This window comes from Empidonax traillii, unplaced genomic scaffold, assembly GCF_003031625.1.
Source record: "Empidonax traillii isolate 1590-97213 ecotype Southwest subspecies unplaced genomic scaffold, ASM303162v1 scaffold733:size745334, whole genome shotgun sequence".
Classification (NCBI taxonomy): Eukaryota; Metazoa; Chordata; class Aves; order Passeriformes; family Tyrannidae; genus Empidonax; species Empidonax traillii.
The window spans coordinates 157,091-175,093 of NW_020955926.1; the positions used below are offsets into that span (position 1 = coordinate 157,091).

General features: G+C 38.5%; 1 protein-coding gene across 1 annotated transcript in view; it reads right to left on the minus strand.

The window, feature by feature from the left end:
• Nucleotides 1–708: 708 nt before the first annotated feature.
• The window catches only part of LOC114066087 (SH3 and multiple ankyrin repeat domains protein 2-like), a 54,743-nt gene continuing 37,448 nt past the window's right edge, over nucleotides 709–18,003 (minus strand). The window contains exons 5-6 of the mRNA XM_027900491.1: nucleotides 4,022–4,097; nucleotides 709–769 (exon numbers count right to left, since the gene is read on the minus strand). Of these exons, the coding sequence (XP_027756292.1) occupies nucleotides 709–769; nucleotides 4,022–4,097 (137 nt within the window). The remainder of the gene's footprint in view (nucleotides 770–4,021; nucleotides 4,098–18,003) is intronic.

Here is an 18,003-nt window from a genome sequence, read left to right on the forward strand (position 1 = left end):
GTGGGAGGGAGATGATGCAATTAATGCAGTAGGAAAAGTTTCCACTGCCATGTTCTAAAGTTTCCAAATTGATGGAGGCAACTGGATCATGTTTTCCACCAAATCAGGTTTGTCATTTTTACCAAGTACCAAAATAGTTCATATTATTTATGTCTGTTATCACTGTATTATCAGTCACATCACATTTTAAAAGGTGCTAACATTTCACAATTGAAATTAAACAAATTAATCCCACATATTTTAATTTGATAATTTCCTTTTGCTTCCTCTGATTTTCCTGACAGAACAATTCACTGTCCTATCTTGAGAGAATTAATCAATTCCCTCACTTCACTTAAAAAGCAGATTAAAAAATTATCATTTCTAAAGGTTTACCTTATTTTTTTTTTTTAAATATAGACTTGGTTAAAAAATTTCAACGTCTGCTCTATGCCTTAGCACCATCTCTGTTATTAAACTGGAATCCAGCTTTGTTGAACTAACTGATTTAAGGCCTACGAATAATTTTCTTTGAATTAACAGTAGGCACGAACTTTAAATGGACGTGAAGAGTATTTATAATACTTTGAAAGCCTTTCCCAGGGAAAGAAGGAATCTTTGCCCATCCCACTTGCCATCTCAGCCCCCAGAGCTGCAGCCTGCCACAAATATTTAGGGAATGTGTATTTACTGTTTGTCCAACAAGAGCTCCTGGTAGCACAACAAACTTTACCTCCTCTCAATGTTGTCTTTGCAACAAAGCCTATCCCCCCCTCCAGCATTTGTCCATCTGCATCAGATCAAAGGAAAATGAACGGGACTATTTCTTACAACGATTTAATAAAATAGTAAAGAAATCCATGTCAACAGAAGCAGTAACAGCAGCAAGAGACGCCACTTCTGCATAACAGAATTAATGTCTGTTATCAGCACTTAAAGCAGATAAGAAATCGGACCTGGGAGTTTCAAATATTATATTTGTGTGATATTTAATGACTATTTGCACTGGTAAGCAAGTCTCACTGCCTTCCTTCCTATTAGTAAGTATCCTCCCCATTTTCCTGAAGGTAATGTATGGTTAACTGATCTCTTATGCAAAGCTGGAATAGGATTTAATGAACCTCCATTACTCAAGCTGCACATTTTCCTAAAGATGAAAAATGCCATGTACAATGTATTTTCCTGAATGTGAATAAGCCCATTAACACAGATTTCTGAACAGAGTGTTTCTACTCAGCAATTTTTTGCCCTTTGGGAGGGAGAAGGAAAAAAAGAAGAGGGCAGGCACTTCCCCTCACTCCCCCACATCATCCCCAGAAAGGGACTGGAGCAGCTTTTTAATACTTCAGATTCAGAGCTGTTCTTACTTAGCACACAGGCAACAACTGCCTTCTGACAAATGTTTATTAAACCTCAGCTGCCTGCCTTAAATCTGTTTTACTGTATTTTTCCCCTACTTTGATGGGAAATGATACCAGAGAAAGTCATCAAAGCAGTACAAATACCAAGAATTGCTGTTAGTTTGACACCTTGTTTGCCTCTTTTAGTAATACCCCTCCCTGGAGAAGCCCATGTGAGGTAATTAATCTCCACATACTCACAAGACATACTAATCTCCAGCCAGATTCTTACATGCAAATTCTTTTTCCTCAGCAGCAATACGTAAGCACCAGGAAAATTTCCATTTAAATGCACAAAAAGCCGATTTGAAGCCTCAGTCAAGTATCTGAGACACAACTTTGAGTGCTACTGCAGGTTTAGGACAGAGAGTCCTCAAATTCTCTTTTTTGTGTGTGCAAGAAAAAGGTATCAGAGCAGCATTCACTTTGTAAAGAATGCAAAAAGAAGTTTAAATTTCACCACAGTGTAAGTTCTCTGTAAATACATAATTACAATCAGTTGTTAAATCTACTTCAGAGGAACAAGCATTTCTGTTTCCAGCGGTTAATTAGTTTTGGAAACTTAGACACCCAAACCAGTTTTTGTATTTTTTTCTAGTGTTACTGATAAACATTCTAAATTACCACACTTTTCTCTGCTTAAAAGTGTGTTAAGCAAGTCTACCTTTCCACTGTATTTCTTGGAATTTCCCATTAATTGTACCCTCTCCTACCTTTCCCTCTCAGTTTCCACTTTTACTGCTCAAAATGGATCCACTGAAGAGTTTTCATCAAAGACTTGCTTTACTCACAAAGTGCCAGGAGAACTCTATTGCTTTCCCTCTCACTGCTCAGATAATTAAAAGATATCAATGCCAGAATCAGGAACAATTGCAGACATATTTAATAAATAACTTATCAATAATAAGGCTGTACAAGCCCTCATTTTTTTCTGATAAACTTTCCTTCTCAGCTCTAGTCTTGAATCAAGTAATGTGAATTGTTTGAGAGCTTTACTGTTGCACTACATAAACCTTAGGAAAAAATAAAAAATAAAAATAAATCACTTTTCCCCCAACATCTCACACACTTACTGTGACTTCCCAAAAGCAGAGCATGATCCACTCATCCCCAACAGTTTACAGGTTAAAAATACTTGAGCACCACTGAAATGAGGTTCAAGCCCTTGGTTTGAATTTGGCTTTTGGCCTCCTGCTTTCAAAACAAGCTCTGTAACCACATTTCAGACGACACTATTCTCTCCCAAGAATGGACCTGAATTTTCTTGGTAAAAGGACAACAAAAAATCCAAATGCTCTAGAATCAATAGCTCCCTCCCTCCAAAAAGAAAAAGACAGGAAGGTTTTGATGGAACTGACATTTTGTAATGTTGTTAGAAAGTAGCAGGAGCTTTCCAAGTGGGATTGTTTGGTATCTCAGAGGCAACACACTGAGGCCACAGCTTCTGCTTGGGCAGAAACCACCCCATCCATTAGCACTGAAACACAGAGCCACGGCTGGGAATCTTACAGAACAATGATCCCCCAAAGAATCTTGCAAAAAGTGAACTCTGCTGTTATTTATTTCCTAGTACAGGCTGCCAGCTCTTGACACCTTCACCATTATGAGCCTCTCCAGCCAATCTTTGTGTCCAGCGGTGCAAAGCTTTGGGAACTCCCCATCGCACCATCTCACCAACCCTTCCCTCTCCAGCCAACACTGCAACACTCAATCAGATCACAACTCAAGGGATGACAAATTGATGTGTTTTTCAAATACTTCTTAGGACATCTTGGGTATTCAAACTATTTCAGCAAGCATGAACTCCTTCCTCCCTCCTCAGATTGTTTAACTGACAGAAAAACAACACATGATCCTCAGAACAAGAACTAAGATCACCTAATAAACCTTCTTCTTCTCTTTGAATATTGTGCCACCGTTGCTTTGAACATTTCGGAATTCCTCTCCTACAATACAGGTGCTTTTCTTGAAAACAAAAAAAACCCTCAAGCTGTAATTGAACAGTCAGTTGAAAACCGTAAGGATTCCAGTACGCCACCCAAATTTTCCCAAGAGGACACCAACAGCTAACTGAGGCTGTGTGTTTTAAAAACCATGCTATCTACAAGGATGTCCTGGATGTCCAAGGTATATGGACATGGGAGAAGAACCTGCTTAAAAATTATGAATTCTCAGCAGAAACCGCACATAAATCACCCAATTTCTAAATGCCTCATTTCCAGCAGTTTCAGGTCTACTTAGGTTGTAAAGATTTGTTCAGAACAACAAATGGCAACATTTTATTTTGGTTTCCCTGTCAGCCAGAACAGATAAAAGGTTTGATCTCGTGAAGAATCCAATAACTGAAGTGGTCCTTGACTGCAGAGGCAGCTGGCACTGCTCCTGTGAAAGGCTGATCTCTCTCCCCACTCGTGAAACAAAACAGTGACACATTAATTCACTACTCACTATTGCTGCAGACCCATCCCACATGAACAAAGCAAGCTGTTACAAAAACCAATTTTGATGATGAATGATATCCTAAAAAGCTCTGTTTAATAACCTGCTCCCCTCTCTCCCTCCAAAATCTAAACCAAAAGTAACAATTAAATAAAACCCAGGAAGATTTTGTAAACATTGTGACCAAAAGGAAAAATTCTTACCTTGAAGCATCAAAGCTGTCATAGGATCCAACTGTGTAGTGTCTAAACAGCTTCTTTGTTCTATCTGTTCGTGTTTCTGCACAAAGAAAAGAGAATTATAATACTCCAGTATTTTTAATCAAGTGCTGAAGCATTTGTTTATATTCCCTTGCAGGGAATTAATGTGGTTTCAAGGCATTTTGAAAAAAAATTTTACTTTAAAGATATTCTTTTATCATATCTCACACATCAAGTGAATAAGGAGAACTTCTTGTAGGTCATTTATCCTGTCATTCAGAAGTTTTAAAGTTCCACTCATATTTTCAGAGGCAAAACATTTTAGGACCCATATTTGGCTCTTTTATAGTTTGGGCTAAGAGGCAAAATATAAGAAGAAGGGCAGGGCAGGGCAAGGGAAAGGGAAGGGTAAAGAAAAAAGAAAAAATTTTGTAAAATTTGGAAAAGTAGCCAAAATATGAAAATCATTATTTTTTGCTTAAGTACAGGTTGGTCCTTCAATGCAATCACATTAAGTTTGGCTAAGAGAGATCAAAAATCACATGGAAAAGTCACTGCTTTAGCTTGTGACCCTGAAATTCTCATCTGCACAGCTGAGGAACTTGCCATGGAAGGACAGCCTGAGTCCATCTAAACAGATTTTATTGGCTCTCCAAGGCAGGCAGAGCCCTCAAGCTGCACCATCTCTGTGTCACAGCTTTTAAGGGTGTTACAAATTACTGTGAGAGGCAGCGCTGTCAGACGACCAAGTCTGCAGAGGGAAAAAGTACATCAAGGCAGGGTGACAGGCTTCAAACACAGACAAAGAGCATCTTGCACAAGCAAGAAATGGGAGGCAGATTTGGGGTGGACAAAATGCATTTTTCTTTGCTTTAACAAGTGCAGCTGACATAACTGGATCATGCCCCCAGAAGGACTTGAATACAATATATACATAATGCAGAGAAATTAGGGCTGAAAAAGTTGCAACTGCCTAAAAGTGTAAGCAAGTTATTTCTTCACAACAGTACAAGCAAAGAAGTCCTATGAAAAAGCAGAAATATTTACATTTATATGAATTCCATGGAGATCAGCCAGCCTCTTTCCTACAGGGTGGCCAAAGAAGGAGAAAATTCCTATTATAGTATGAATCCTACCTGATAATTTTGTACAGGCCTATTTTATCCCTTTCTCACTCACCTACAACCTGTAATTTCTGCCAAAGAGGCCTTTTCTTTCCCTGAAGTTCCAGCTCCTACTGCCCTTATTGCCCATCTTTCTGGGACACCCAAAAGGACCCAATTTGCTCCAGGACTCCCCAGGCACCTCCCTGGATGCAACCAAAGCTCAGCCAGCCTGGAGCTGCAGGGCTGGAGGACACCACCCTGCTTTTCATGGAATAAGAGCTGGAAGTGCATCAGCAGCAATGGCACCCAAGGCTCAGGACAGATGCTCACAGAGATCTGAAGCATCTGACTGTACAATTGTAACTCCTAATGTGCTGTGAGGGGTTCAGGCAATCTTTCAGGTCACGCCTCTGTTGTTAAGTTTACAAGTTTAGGTTCAAAATCCAATGCTCTGCAGTGACATGGACTAAAGTGATCTGAAGGAATTGCAGCCTACTGAGCAACATTCTTTCTCATATCATTCTAAAAATCAGATTAATAGCAAGAGACATAATCAGAGGAAATACAGAAAAATATAAACCTGGATTCAACTTCGAGTGTTCCCCTGGTTTGTTTTCAGAAGTACCTTATATATGATTAAAAGAAATAAAGTATTATGAATATTTTGTAAATCCTCAAGCCACTGCTTGAGCTTTAAGGAGCCAGATGTTTCCCTTGCAGAAACTGGTTTCTATAGCACGATATTCCACTGCTATTAAGGAATACAAAGTGGGTGGGAGGAGCAGAAAGATAGCTTTGTTCAGCTCCTCAGTATTGCAGAGCCAGCATCCTTCAGCTGCAGCTTGTATCTGCTTCCCATTTCCCACCCTTTTACCTCCCCCCACTTCTTTGTGTGCAATCATATTCACTGGGATCATCTGGGAAACCATCAGCCTCCCAAAGCCCTGCCCTGCAGGCTAAGGGCTGTGTTTGCCAGGCTGCTGTATAAGCTCTTTACTTACCCACTTTTCCTAACCTGGGACTCAGATTCCAGGCTGTCCTATTACACAGCACAGGTACAGACAGACAAAAGCTGGGGGAAGGACCAGGAATCTGCCATCACAATGAACAAGAAAAACTAGAAGAGAAAAACTAGAAAGATTCCAGTCTCTAACTTGACAAAAGAATACTATAAAGCTACAGGCAACTGCCTAATAACTGCTTTTCTGATTTCAAGCCATATGGAGCATAATAACACCATTTAGATACATAAGCATCACAGGGTTAGCTCCAGGTTTCACTGGACTTTTTGCCACTTTTATGTGCCAGGTTTTCTGAAGGCCAGCGCTCTGAGAGCTTTACAGCAAATTAGGACCATCCAAGACTAATAACCCTACCATCCCTCCAGAAGTCTTCACCTGCAGAATCCTTTGAGGATTTCTTTTTCAACTTGGTTAAGACCAGCAAGAAGATGTGAACAAGAAGATGTAGAAAACCATTGTTAGCAGTGTCTGTATTAGTGCATTCCCACTGAGAAGAACAGCTGTCACCACAGATGAAAAGCTGTTCCATCAAATCGGATCAGCTCAAAAGTTTTTCTAGAATGGAGAACACAATACCAGGGTTTGCAAAAACTGTGCAGTTTGCTCTGCACTGACAGAAAGTATTAGTGGATTGTTTGTAATTATTATTAGTGTATTATTTGAAGTTTCTAGATTTCTTGAGAAGCCCATATTTTACCAGAGTCAACACCATTGGATTTTTCCCTAATATCTACATTTGGTTAGAAAACTTTGTCTCTGCAGGCCTTCAGCCATCTCTAGGTTTCAGCAATAGGATATACCTGTGCAAGCAGTGTCAGGGTACAAGTTATAGCCAACAACCCTGTTCTCACAGTACTCCAATGCTGGATACAGAGTAAAATCTATGCATGTGAAATGCTCCTCAATTTCTCCTAAAAGAAGAATGCAAAACAAATAAAACCCCAACCAACCAAACAAAAAACCCCAAAACAAAATCAGGGGGGGAAAACTCAAACAAGCAAACCAAAACCAACCCCAAGATGACACCTAACAAAACAAGGTAAGAGGTTTTATTCTCATCAGTTAATATGCCATTCAGGAGCAATGCAAGTCCTGATATGATGAAAGCCATAAAAGAGTCTGCAAGGAACAAAATAACATGGCAATTTTCTCCTGCTCTGTTTTCCACTGAAGCCAATGGAGCTGCAGCAGAAATAAGCTGTGGGCACTGTGCAACAGTGGCAACACAAATAATAAAACTCCAGCTGTTCTTTATTAGTGTCATTTATTGTTGCAGACACTTCAGCAAGCAACAGGCTCAAAACCTGCCCTTGCAGAATGTAATTTATAGGGTTCAAAGAAATGTGAACATGGAGAAAGTGTAGGAGGAAAACATTTCCTCCTTTTCCACCTTAGGAGAGGTGAGGGCTTTCTCTGACCTACAAACACACGTAGGACTTCCTGCAGCTTCACTGTGTTAGTCCCAAAACTGACCACAGGACTCCAGCAGCCCCTGCAGACATCAAAAGCTGCAAAAATCACTGACATGGAAAGCAAGAAATAAAATTTGGACTCTAATCCACACAGACAGACAAGGCCACTCTTGCTCTATTTCTTCAGTGATTAACACATAACTACAGCCCGATTACCACACTGACTCTGCTGTTTGTAGTAGATTGCTTACATATTTGATATAGTTTGGAAAATTAAAAAACTAAGGGGGGAAAATCCCAAAGCAACTGTCTTCATTCCTTTTCCTCTCCCTGCTGCTCCTCACAGGGCATTTTGGTGCTGTGTTTCCAAGGAAACTGCACAGGGATGCTCTGCCAGTGGGGATGCTGTCAGAGGCTTGCCAGCACTTTAGGAAGGGTTTAGAGCGATCCATAGGATGAACAAAGGAACTAAAAGAGTAACAGCATAATTTAGTGTGTGATACTGGAGAGAAAACAGAGAGCAGCAAGTCCCTTCCAAATATCCTTGATGGGGAAAGTCAGGTTGTGCCGCTGCCCTGAGCCGGGTGTTGCCCTTGTTATGCTGGTAGAATTTAAGAAGTGGTTTCAGACTGTTCTAAGCCACTTTCCAGCAAGAAACAAAAAAAGGTCTGTACACTAGGAAATGCTTTTGAAACCCTAAACATACTGAAAAAAATAAATTAAAAAAGTCAAAGCCAGAATCGTTCCCTTTGGTCTTCAGTTGGGTACAGTAAATTCAGCATTTTACCACTATCCCAAAACATGCAGCTTCTCTTTCTTCCCTCTTCCCCACTGACAGCTCTGAGACATGTTTCATCAGCAGACAGTAACAGATGTCCTTTGATAAAGCAGATTTAGGTACAGCACTCCACAACACCCAGCAATGACAGAGGTTAAGGCTTTCACTGTGCAACTTCTTCCTGTGGGACAAGTGCTTTTCCCAACCATTTATTGGAGAACTATTATTCAGGAATCACTCAAAGCTAAAGAAAGCAGTCTAAAAATTCTTTTTTACTTCCAGGTAATCAGATAATACAGAAACTTAAGGGAAGTTCATAAGTCACTTGTGCTGGCTATTATCTAAACACTTGTTTGCAACAAGACAATGTTCTTATGTTATGCATTTTTTTCCTAAAATTGCTCCCAATTTGACCCTATGAAAAAGTATTTGGGATTGAAAACATCACTAAGAGCATATATTTTTCTATTCCAAATATTCTATTCAAAGTATTGCCAAATTATCTCTATTGTAGAGGAAGTAACAAACAAAAAGAGGAAGAAGATTTGCTAGCAAAATTATGTCTCAAAAAAACTAATTTAAAGCGGGTGTTCTTACCCCAAAACTTGCTTAGTGCCTGCTTTTTTTTTATCTGTCAATAAACTAAGCACATCATTGCTTACAAATTAACATCCAATGCGTTACTAGCAAATGACAGCATAAAAAAAAGCTTTGCAAAGCTTTGAATTAAATGAGAATATAATATATTGTGAAATATGTTAAGGAAACAAATGTCTCAGTTAGGAAATCAGAAGCTTTTTGTCCCTGAAGACTCACCCTACTCCTTCCTTTCAGAGTGTTGTAAGTATAACTTTCAGATTTTTGGGGTTTAAATCATTGCTAGTTCACTGTGTATTTTGCTTTTGAGTAATAAGTGCTTTTCATGATAACAGATACACTATAAACTTTTTTCCAGAAAATTTTCAAGTTAAAAGATAAAAATAATCTTCATACCACATACTGTGAAGTCTCAGTAAGCTATTTCATTTATTCCCTTTCCCCCTTAGAAAATGGAGATTCGTCAAAACTGAATTTTTTATTAAATATGGTACTTTGAAATAATGATAAGTGAGAGTTTTTTCAGGCCTATGATACAATTTTTAACATTATATTGCAGATTTCTTTCTTTGAGCAGGCATTTGGGCCGTAGAAAAGATGAAGTTCAGGGCTACTCCAAATCAAGCAAAGTTGGACAAAGGATTCTAAAAAATATACAAAAAATGTAAATATGGGCTGAAGAAATATAAATGAAAACTTTCTCTTTTAACTGTCTGATCACATTGATGCTTCATTTGAAGGGATAAACCATAAGGACCAGGAAAAAATAAATACATGATGAAAATATTATAATGATAAACTAATGAAAACCTTCAATTCATAGTTCACTGTCTTCTTATAAGGTTGTAGATGAATTTCTTTTAAAACCCCAGTGTTCAGTTGATGGGGTGCTCTCAAAATATTTTTCTTTCAGTTAAAGATGGGAAATAGCAAATCTTATGTGGTTTTTGAAATTTTTCAGATTTGAGAACATTCTCCTTGACTAGAACAGCAAATCCTTGGATGATCTCCTGCCTTTCTTTTCTATTTTTTTTTTCCTCTTTACTAAACCCTTTTTCCAAAAAAGAAAGGAAGACTGATGTTGATTCCCTCCTGCATCCTTAGAGAAAGATTAGCTGGAATACAGTGAATTAGCTTACCCACAAAGGATGCTGAAAAGGCTGATAAATGCAGTGAATCAGCAATTTTGTTTCCAAGAGAAACCTTAATAACTAAAATATGTGAGTTGGATCTACTGGAGAGGAAGTTATGGAAGAACAGAGGTTTCCCATGTCATTAGTTTTCCCTTTAATATAACAAAAAGCTCATTTATACCTCAAAAAAACTCCAGTAAGCAGTTGTGGAAACATTTGCTTAACACTGACTAAGGCATCCAAAGCTTAAAAGGGGAAATTACTAATTCTGAAGGTCAGGGAGGTTTGTTCATCTACAAAGCTCAGGTGGTGAGATGTTCCAGTTCTTTAGAACTGACTTGTGGTACAAATGTTTTTAATCATGACACCTTATTTCATATTATTCATCTTTCCAACAAATACTGGAAGTATTTCCTGCAAACATCAGTGTTCTCACTGGGAACAGCAGCATAATCCAAAACAACAGAATGTAGCAATGGGCAGGACTGGGGTGAAACTTGGATTAATGTTTGCTTAATTGTGGGATTTTATTTTTCACACTCAGTAGGTGTTAATTTTGCAGCCCCCAACTTCTGCACATGCTGAACTTTACACAAACAGGAACTTCCACCATTTCAGCCCATGTCAATCAGTTTAAGTCAGGAGGACATATCTGTGAGCAGCAAGATCCATCTAAAGTCTCAACCCACTACACTGCAAACAGAGACAACATGCTTAGAGGTGGGAGCAAAGTTGGGCAAGAATTTGCAGGATTAATTGTTGGAATGTTAATCAGGGTTCAGATTATCCATATTTTTACTTATGGCCCTAAAAAGAAAAAAACAACCAACCAACCAAAGCTCAACCCCTCACCATCCACAAAGAAGAAGTCTGGTTTATCTCCACATCTTACCTAAAAACTCAAAGAAAAAAAAATCCAATGTTTTAAAACTTGACATCTCTAATTTAATATTATTTTTCTTATAGTTATGACTACTCTGTAAACTTCTATCTGATTTTGTTAATAATGTTCAGTCATTTCGACTTAAATTAAAGAGAAATTCCTTAAAAATGTTATGATGCAACTCTATTTTCTTCTGTGGCAGGAGCCCCTTGACACAGATTACTCCTACCAGAGATGTTTACAACCACACAAAGGCAACCAACTGCTTTGAAGATGGTCATTGTGCACTCTAAGGTGGAAAGAACAGATGGAGAATTATTTTGGCCTGGGTAAGGAAAAACAGGCCCTGAAAAGCCATTCTTCTATTCCATTTCAAAAATCATTAATTTTCCTGTACAGCAAGTTTCACCAGGAGTTATTATGGACTTTCATCATCAGTGGTGATACAAATGTTTCCCCTCAATTTCCTCCCTTGCAGAAGCCTCATCTAAGCCTAAATCTTTTCCAGCTGCATTCAGGATCAATGATCTGTCAAATTCTCCCACTTCAATAATAGATAACATTTTGAATACATAAGAAGCTCTCATAAGCTGTGCATGTGGCAACTTCAAGGAACCTCAGGATCTTTTCCACCACAGCACTCCCTGACGTACACAGGGGTTTCAAAACTCTTTTTGCCAGGTTGGCACTCAGCTATCAAATCAAACTGCTCCTAGTTCTCCTTTTGCTGCCATCAAACAGCCCCCTGCCTGCCCTGAGAGCCCAGCAGGAACACAAGAACAACATTTTCAATGCTTTCTGCTCAATCAGTCACGTGGAGAACTTTTCAGCCACAATTTCTAACCATCTTTCTTGAGTTTTATGTGCATCCTCACGAAGAAGAATATCCCAGACATTTTATTTCAAAATGTACTCTTTTAACCACATTAAAAATGTTGAAGCTTCTCAAGAAATGCAGGATCTGACAAGTGCTCTGAATCTTTCTACAAAATGCTGCTGGCAACTATTCCTGTTTTTTAGAGAACAGCTACAACCAAACCCCCAAAGTGAGCTGACCACAACTGAGGAGTCTTATTTTCCACAAGTTGCAGGCTGAGGCTCAAAGCCCACGTCCTTTCAGTTCCACGCTGTACCAAGGGTGGTTTTTTTTTCCCTGCTGCAGGTTTCCATGGAAATGCATCAGTCACTAATCTAAATAAGTGCAGATGAAGGACGCCTGAAAACCTCGAGCAATTACGCATGTCATTAGAGGCAGAGAAATGATTCAACCCAGCTATTAGAAATGTGCCACAGCTATCACTTCTATATTTTGTTGCAGTGTTCTAAAAACAATGCTGCTTTATTTTTTTAAACCCACTCTTTTGCTGCCTATAAGAGGACAAAAAAAAAAAGAAGAAAAACCAATAAAAGCACTTCTCACGTAACAAGCACACAATGAAGTCAGACCGTATCAGTTGCAGAGCACAAATGGAGTTAATACCTCACAGTTGTTTTGACATGGTACCAAAAAATTTCTCTTCTCATTCCTGGTCAAAGATACTTCACTTTAGTCACTTCGATGAGTAATAAGAAAGAGAATACTTTAATCTGCATTAAAGGGCTAATGAGCCTTAAAAAATGGGATCTAAATATAACTTCTGATTAATGCAATACTAAACATCAATTTGTAGCATCCATTTGTAACCACGTCCATCCATTTTGAGATACAGGTCAGGCATAGGTGAGCCTCTCCTTATCACAGAGTTCATCATTAAGGTTGGAAAAGCCCACTAAGATCAAGTTCCACCATTCCCTCAGCACTGCCAAGCCCACCACTAAGCCGTGTCCCCAAGTGCCACATCTACATGGCTTTTAAATACCTCCAGGAATGGGGACTCCACCACCTCCCTGGGCAGCTGTTTCAGTGCCTGGCTGCTGTTTCAGTGAAGAAATTGTTCCTGATGTCCAACCTGAACCTTCCCTGGCACAATTTGAGGCCATTTCCTCTTGTCCTGTCCCTCGCTCCCTGGGAGCAGAGCCTGATCCCACCTGGCTCCACTCTCCTGCCAGGGAGTTAGAGAGAGCAAGAAGGTCCCTCCTGAGCCTCCTTTTCTCCAGGATGAGCTCCCCTGGCTGCCTCAGCTGCTCCTTGACACCTTCCCCATCTCCATTCCTTCTCTGGACTCATTCCCACAGCTGACACCGAGGCACCACTGGGAATAAAGTCCAATTAATTAGATTCAAATTCCTAGGATGTAAATAAGAACACTGAAAGATCATACTAAACATCAGCTTGAATTTCTATATTATCATTTATGTTAGCTTTTAGTTTGTTAGTTCTTACAATTTCACTTAAATGCCCTTTCTTCATCTGCTGAGGTCTTCAAAAAAGGAGTAGAAAGTAGGGCTTCCTGCTCAAATCTAATCTTTTATCTACACCTCAAGACACAACCTTTCAAGTTTCATGTTCTTACACTCAGTGGAATCTAGATTAAGAATTTATTTCTAAAGTGACAGTAAAATTCTTATCAAAGTTAAGATTTTAGATTTCTTCTATGACAGAAACTTAAGAAGTTTCATTTATAATACACTTTGAAATTAAAACACATGAATGGATCACTAGAAAACTACGTGGCTTTAGAATATGAGAGAGTAACTTGTCCAGTTCTTACCAAAATCCAGTCTTGCTTAGTTAAGAGTGTATGATTACACACAAATTTGGAATAATATTTGAACACGTAATTGTAGGAATATACAAGAATTACATAAAAAAATTAATTCAAATAATGCCATTAGGGTGAAATTGTCTAAATATAAGTGAAAATCATCACTGAAATGATCACAGTGAACAGTAAAAGACAAGCTTATTACTGCAGGTCAACATTCATAAAGTCACTCTGACTTTTTAACTCCTCAGGGTATTTCTCCTCCTAACAGCTTGTGATTTAGACAATGAGGTAACTGAGGCACAGGGAGTGCAAACAGCAGTCCAGAGACTCCAGCAAATGACAAAGGAAGGCAATAAACCTGTTTTAAAGCCAATCAGCTGAAAATGAGCTTTAATTTCATACCTTAATGATAAAAATGTACTTTTGCTGATTGTTACAGAAACATCAAAATGTATTTCTAAGGCTCCAAAGGTTACGGATGCAGGAATGGCAAAATAAAATTGTTCTGAATTCAGGATGTTTTCTGTAAGTCTGAATGACTAATTCTTGGAAGCAAGTGAATGAATTCTCTTAAGACTGATATATTCCCGAAACTCCATTATGTATCCTGCCTAATACCTAGAAACTAATAAGAAAAAACTAATTATGTTGCATCTTTGTGCTTATGAGAATTTTAGTTATGAGATTTGTAAAATGCTACAACTGAAGAAACCAAATCCTCTGGGTATATTAGTCGTGGAAAAATAAAATAAAATATCCAGGAACTGATTGACAAGAAGGGGTGGGGATAGTGTTATAGTCAGTCCCAGGGAAGGAGAAGTGCCCATCAGCTGCAGCCCAAAAAGGGAAAGCTGTAGGTGGCATCAGCCTTGGATCACAGGGAAATTCCTGGTCCCTCAGCTCTCCTTTACTGTGGCCCAGACCCAAAGGGACAAGTCTGGGCTGACACCTGGAGGGGGCAGAAGATTCCTGCAAAGCATTTAGGGCCAGAAGAGTTTCTCCCCACCAAAATAAAGAGGAAAATAACAGAGAGGTCATTCTGCAGCCTATTAACCTGCAGTTGAGGGGCTTCTCTAGAATCAGAATGTATTTCTTTTCCCCTATCTTAAAGAAAAATTATGTAAAAGGCTTGAACCTCCTAATTGAAATGGAGTTCCCCCAACCACTTTCAGACCTGCAAATGTGAAAATATAGCCTTGACCTAATAAAAACTTTCCTGCTGTGGACTTTGTGACCTCTAATGTTTGAATGAAAATAGACAAACAAAGAGAAGGGGAAGAGATTTTGAATTTGTGAACTTTTGTTTTGCAGTGGTGCCTCCAACATGTGATGCACTTAATTGAAGTATCTACTTAGTGAGTTTATTCCTTTCTAAAAATGTAATTGAGTGTATTAAACCCACCTGCATTAGCCATCTCTCTTTACTTGATAATCACACTCCCACCTTCTCACCCTGCTCCCTTTATCTCTTTCTCACATAGAAATGGCATCTCAGCATATTCAAACCTAATCCTCAAAGAGACCATGAAAATCTAATCCCCCAAATATATATTTCAAAAATCCCAGCTCATTATTTACCCTAATCCTGCACAAGGAAGAATCACCCAACAGTGATAATGATTTGCACAGCTTGAAGAGTTCTATTGACACTCAGAATGATGCAACTGGTTAAATCATGCTTTAATACATCACTGTCTAATTACTGTTCTAGGGCACTGCAAGTTATTGGCACACATCACAACCATTTTAGGAGAGAAAGGACAAATAAATGCTTTTAAATAGTCTTCCTCCCCATCACACAACCTGAAGTTGACAACTTGTGACCTCAATGACATTATGATGTCAAAACTGTAAGATAATATTGGTGGAATGAAAAAGCCTAATCTAGAAATGGGATAAGGCAGCTAAAGGGAGAATTGCTATTGACAGGATAGGATTTATAGTTAAATGTAGGTCCACCAGCTTTAAGTGCATTTTGTTTGGGGAAATTATTTGATCAATAATTCAGATTATCCACATGACCCCACAAATGCTTGGACCTCTGTAGGATTCTTGTGGAAGCTATCACAGGTTACAGGTTCATAGTGGTTTTCTTTTCATTTGTTTTTGGTTATTTTTGTTTTGTTTTTTTGTTTGTTTGGTTTTCTGTTTGGTTGGTTTTTTTGTTGCTTGGTTTTGTTTTTTTTTTAGACCTGAATTCCTTATTCATCCTGGCTTGCAATCATAAAAATCAATTGAGAGAATTCATGTGTTGACAGCACCAGCCCAGTTCCATCAAGGTGTTTTCAGAACTGAGCAGCAGGTGCTCCTCCAAGAACTAAAATGGGAATAACATTTATTTTTCAAAGCTTTTTCTCCAAAAAATGTCATAAACTGACATGCTGATTGTACACATCAATTCCTAATGCTGTCTGTAGCTACAAAACACTTAAAACAGGTAGCAACTCAAACAACCTGCCTTCCATCCAGGGATATTCCAAGTAAAGCCAGTAATCCAGCATTTCATGTTAGCAGTGTTTACTTGACTAAATACACTTCAAGGATCTGATTTTTTCGCCCCTAGATACTGTGCTGAATGCCATCTGCTTTATTTCTCAAGGAATAAAAACCATCATACATTTTGCTTCGAGATAAAGTGAAGCAGAATGGTCATTACTTACCCAAAGATAAAGGAATGAGGAGTCTCCCAAATACATAATCAGAGATCTAATGAAAATGACTTCTTTACCCAAAGAGCCAGAAAAGTAGAAATTAGTTGGAGTAAAAAAAAGCCTCATCAGCTTTGTGGAAAGTACAAAATAGAGAGGGGAGAAAAATCCTCTAACATATATACATAGCATATTTATAACTTGATTTATAAATAAAATACAATTTAAATCTATATTTACAATGGATATTTGGAAAATCCTGGGGGAGACTTAGTAGGCCAAAGTATTTCCTGTCTTACTTTGTTTCTACTTTTAAAAAATACACTTCTGAATCAATATGATTTTCCTCTGTTATCACAGCTAATAAACACATTTCTAAAGTAAACTTCCACTGAAATTTTAATATTGGAATTTTAAAAGTGCACAAATCAAGCTGTCCTCCTCTGGAAGAGGCACTTATTAAAGACATTTTAGAAGCCTAGTAAGCAGGCCTAAATTTTGGCAATTTCCATATCCAAAAGCAACATGAACCACCTGGAATAAGCACCAGCAATTAAAGAAGATGAGATCTACTGTCATATACAACTGTTTGGAAACAGAATTTAGCTAAAGATTTATTCAGCTCAGCAATTCGTAGCTGCAGCTTGGGATGCAATCCCAGAATCTGATTTTTTCCCTTCTCAAAAGCAGGGCCATGGACACTGGAAAGCCCCAGATTATGGCTCTGATCACCAAAGGCTTCTAAGACAGTCACCAAGATAACAGAAGGTGATTTTGTGTTACTTCTGCTCAGTTAAGCACAGCAGTGATAGGGTCTCATCACACTCCAATCTATTTTATACTTTCACACTGTAAAAACTTGTGTCACTTTCTTACACGTTTTTTCCAAAGTTTTCTGTTGCAGTTGTTAATTTACAGAGTTATTTCCCCACTGCACAACGTCCTGCATGGCAATTAAGTAGGTATCAGTAATGTGTATTTTACCTTGGCATTTATGTTGCATATAAAAAGATTAAAGAACCATCAGCCACTCTCTTTTCATGTATTTCAAATTCACTGACCGTATTTCCAGTGAATTATGTGAACTAATGGAATCTTCCTATGTGTAAAAACAATATTTATTACTAGTGGGCAAGACAGTAAAAAATAATGTAATTATTTCTGTTAGGCCACTACAATACAGACAGTATCTGTCACAGACATCTAGCCTCTGATCCTATGAGATGGATTAAGAGGCACAAGAGACCCACCCTGAAGAGGGCTTTTTGTACTAAATGATTTATTTTTTTAAGGGTATCTATCACAAGGTTGAGGAACATAAGTAAATATTCCCATAATGTATACATTTTTCCTTCCCTATTTCCTATATTTCTTAATAACCTGTAATATCACAACAGTTGCAGGATTTTTCCATGAGAAACCAGATATTCCTTTCCTTGGTGCCTATTTGCAGCTGAAGAAAATAGAAAGTAGTAGATTCTTTTCATGCCATCCTCATGGTCTCCCTCTAACACTCATTTCCCTCACACATCATCCAGAGACCCTTTGGTCTCATTTTCAGTGACCTCCAGGCAATATTTGTATTTTTGCCACATTTTTTTCCTCTTGCTCTACAACTGGCCTAACAAGTTCAGGTCACTGCCAAACCTTCCCAAATGTTCTCAAAATCTCCCTTCCACCTGAGCTTCCCATGTGTCCACCACCACTGTCTCAGCAGCTTAAGCGAGTTAGCAGAGCTTTTTGCCTCTACCACCCACA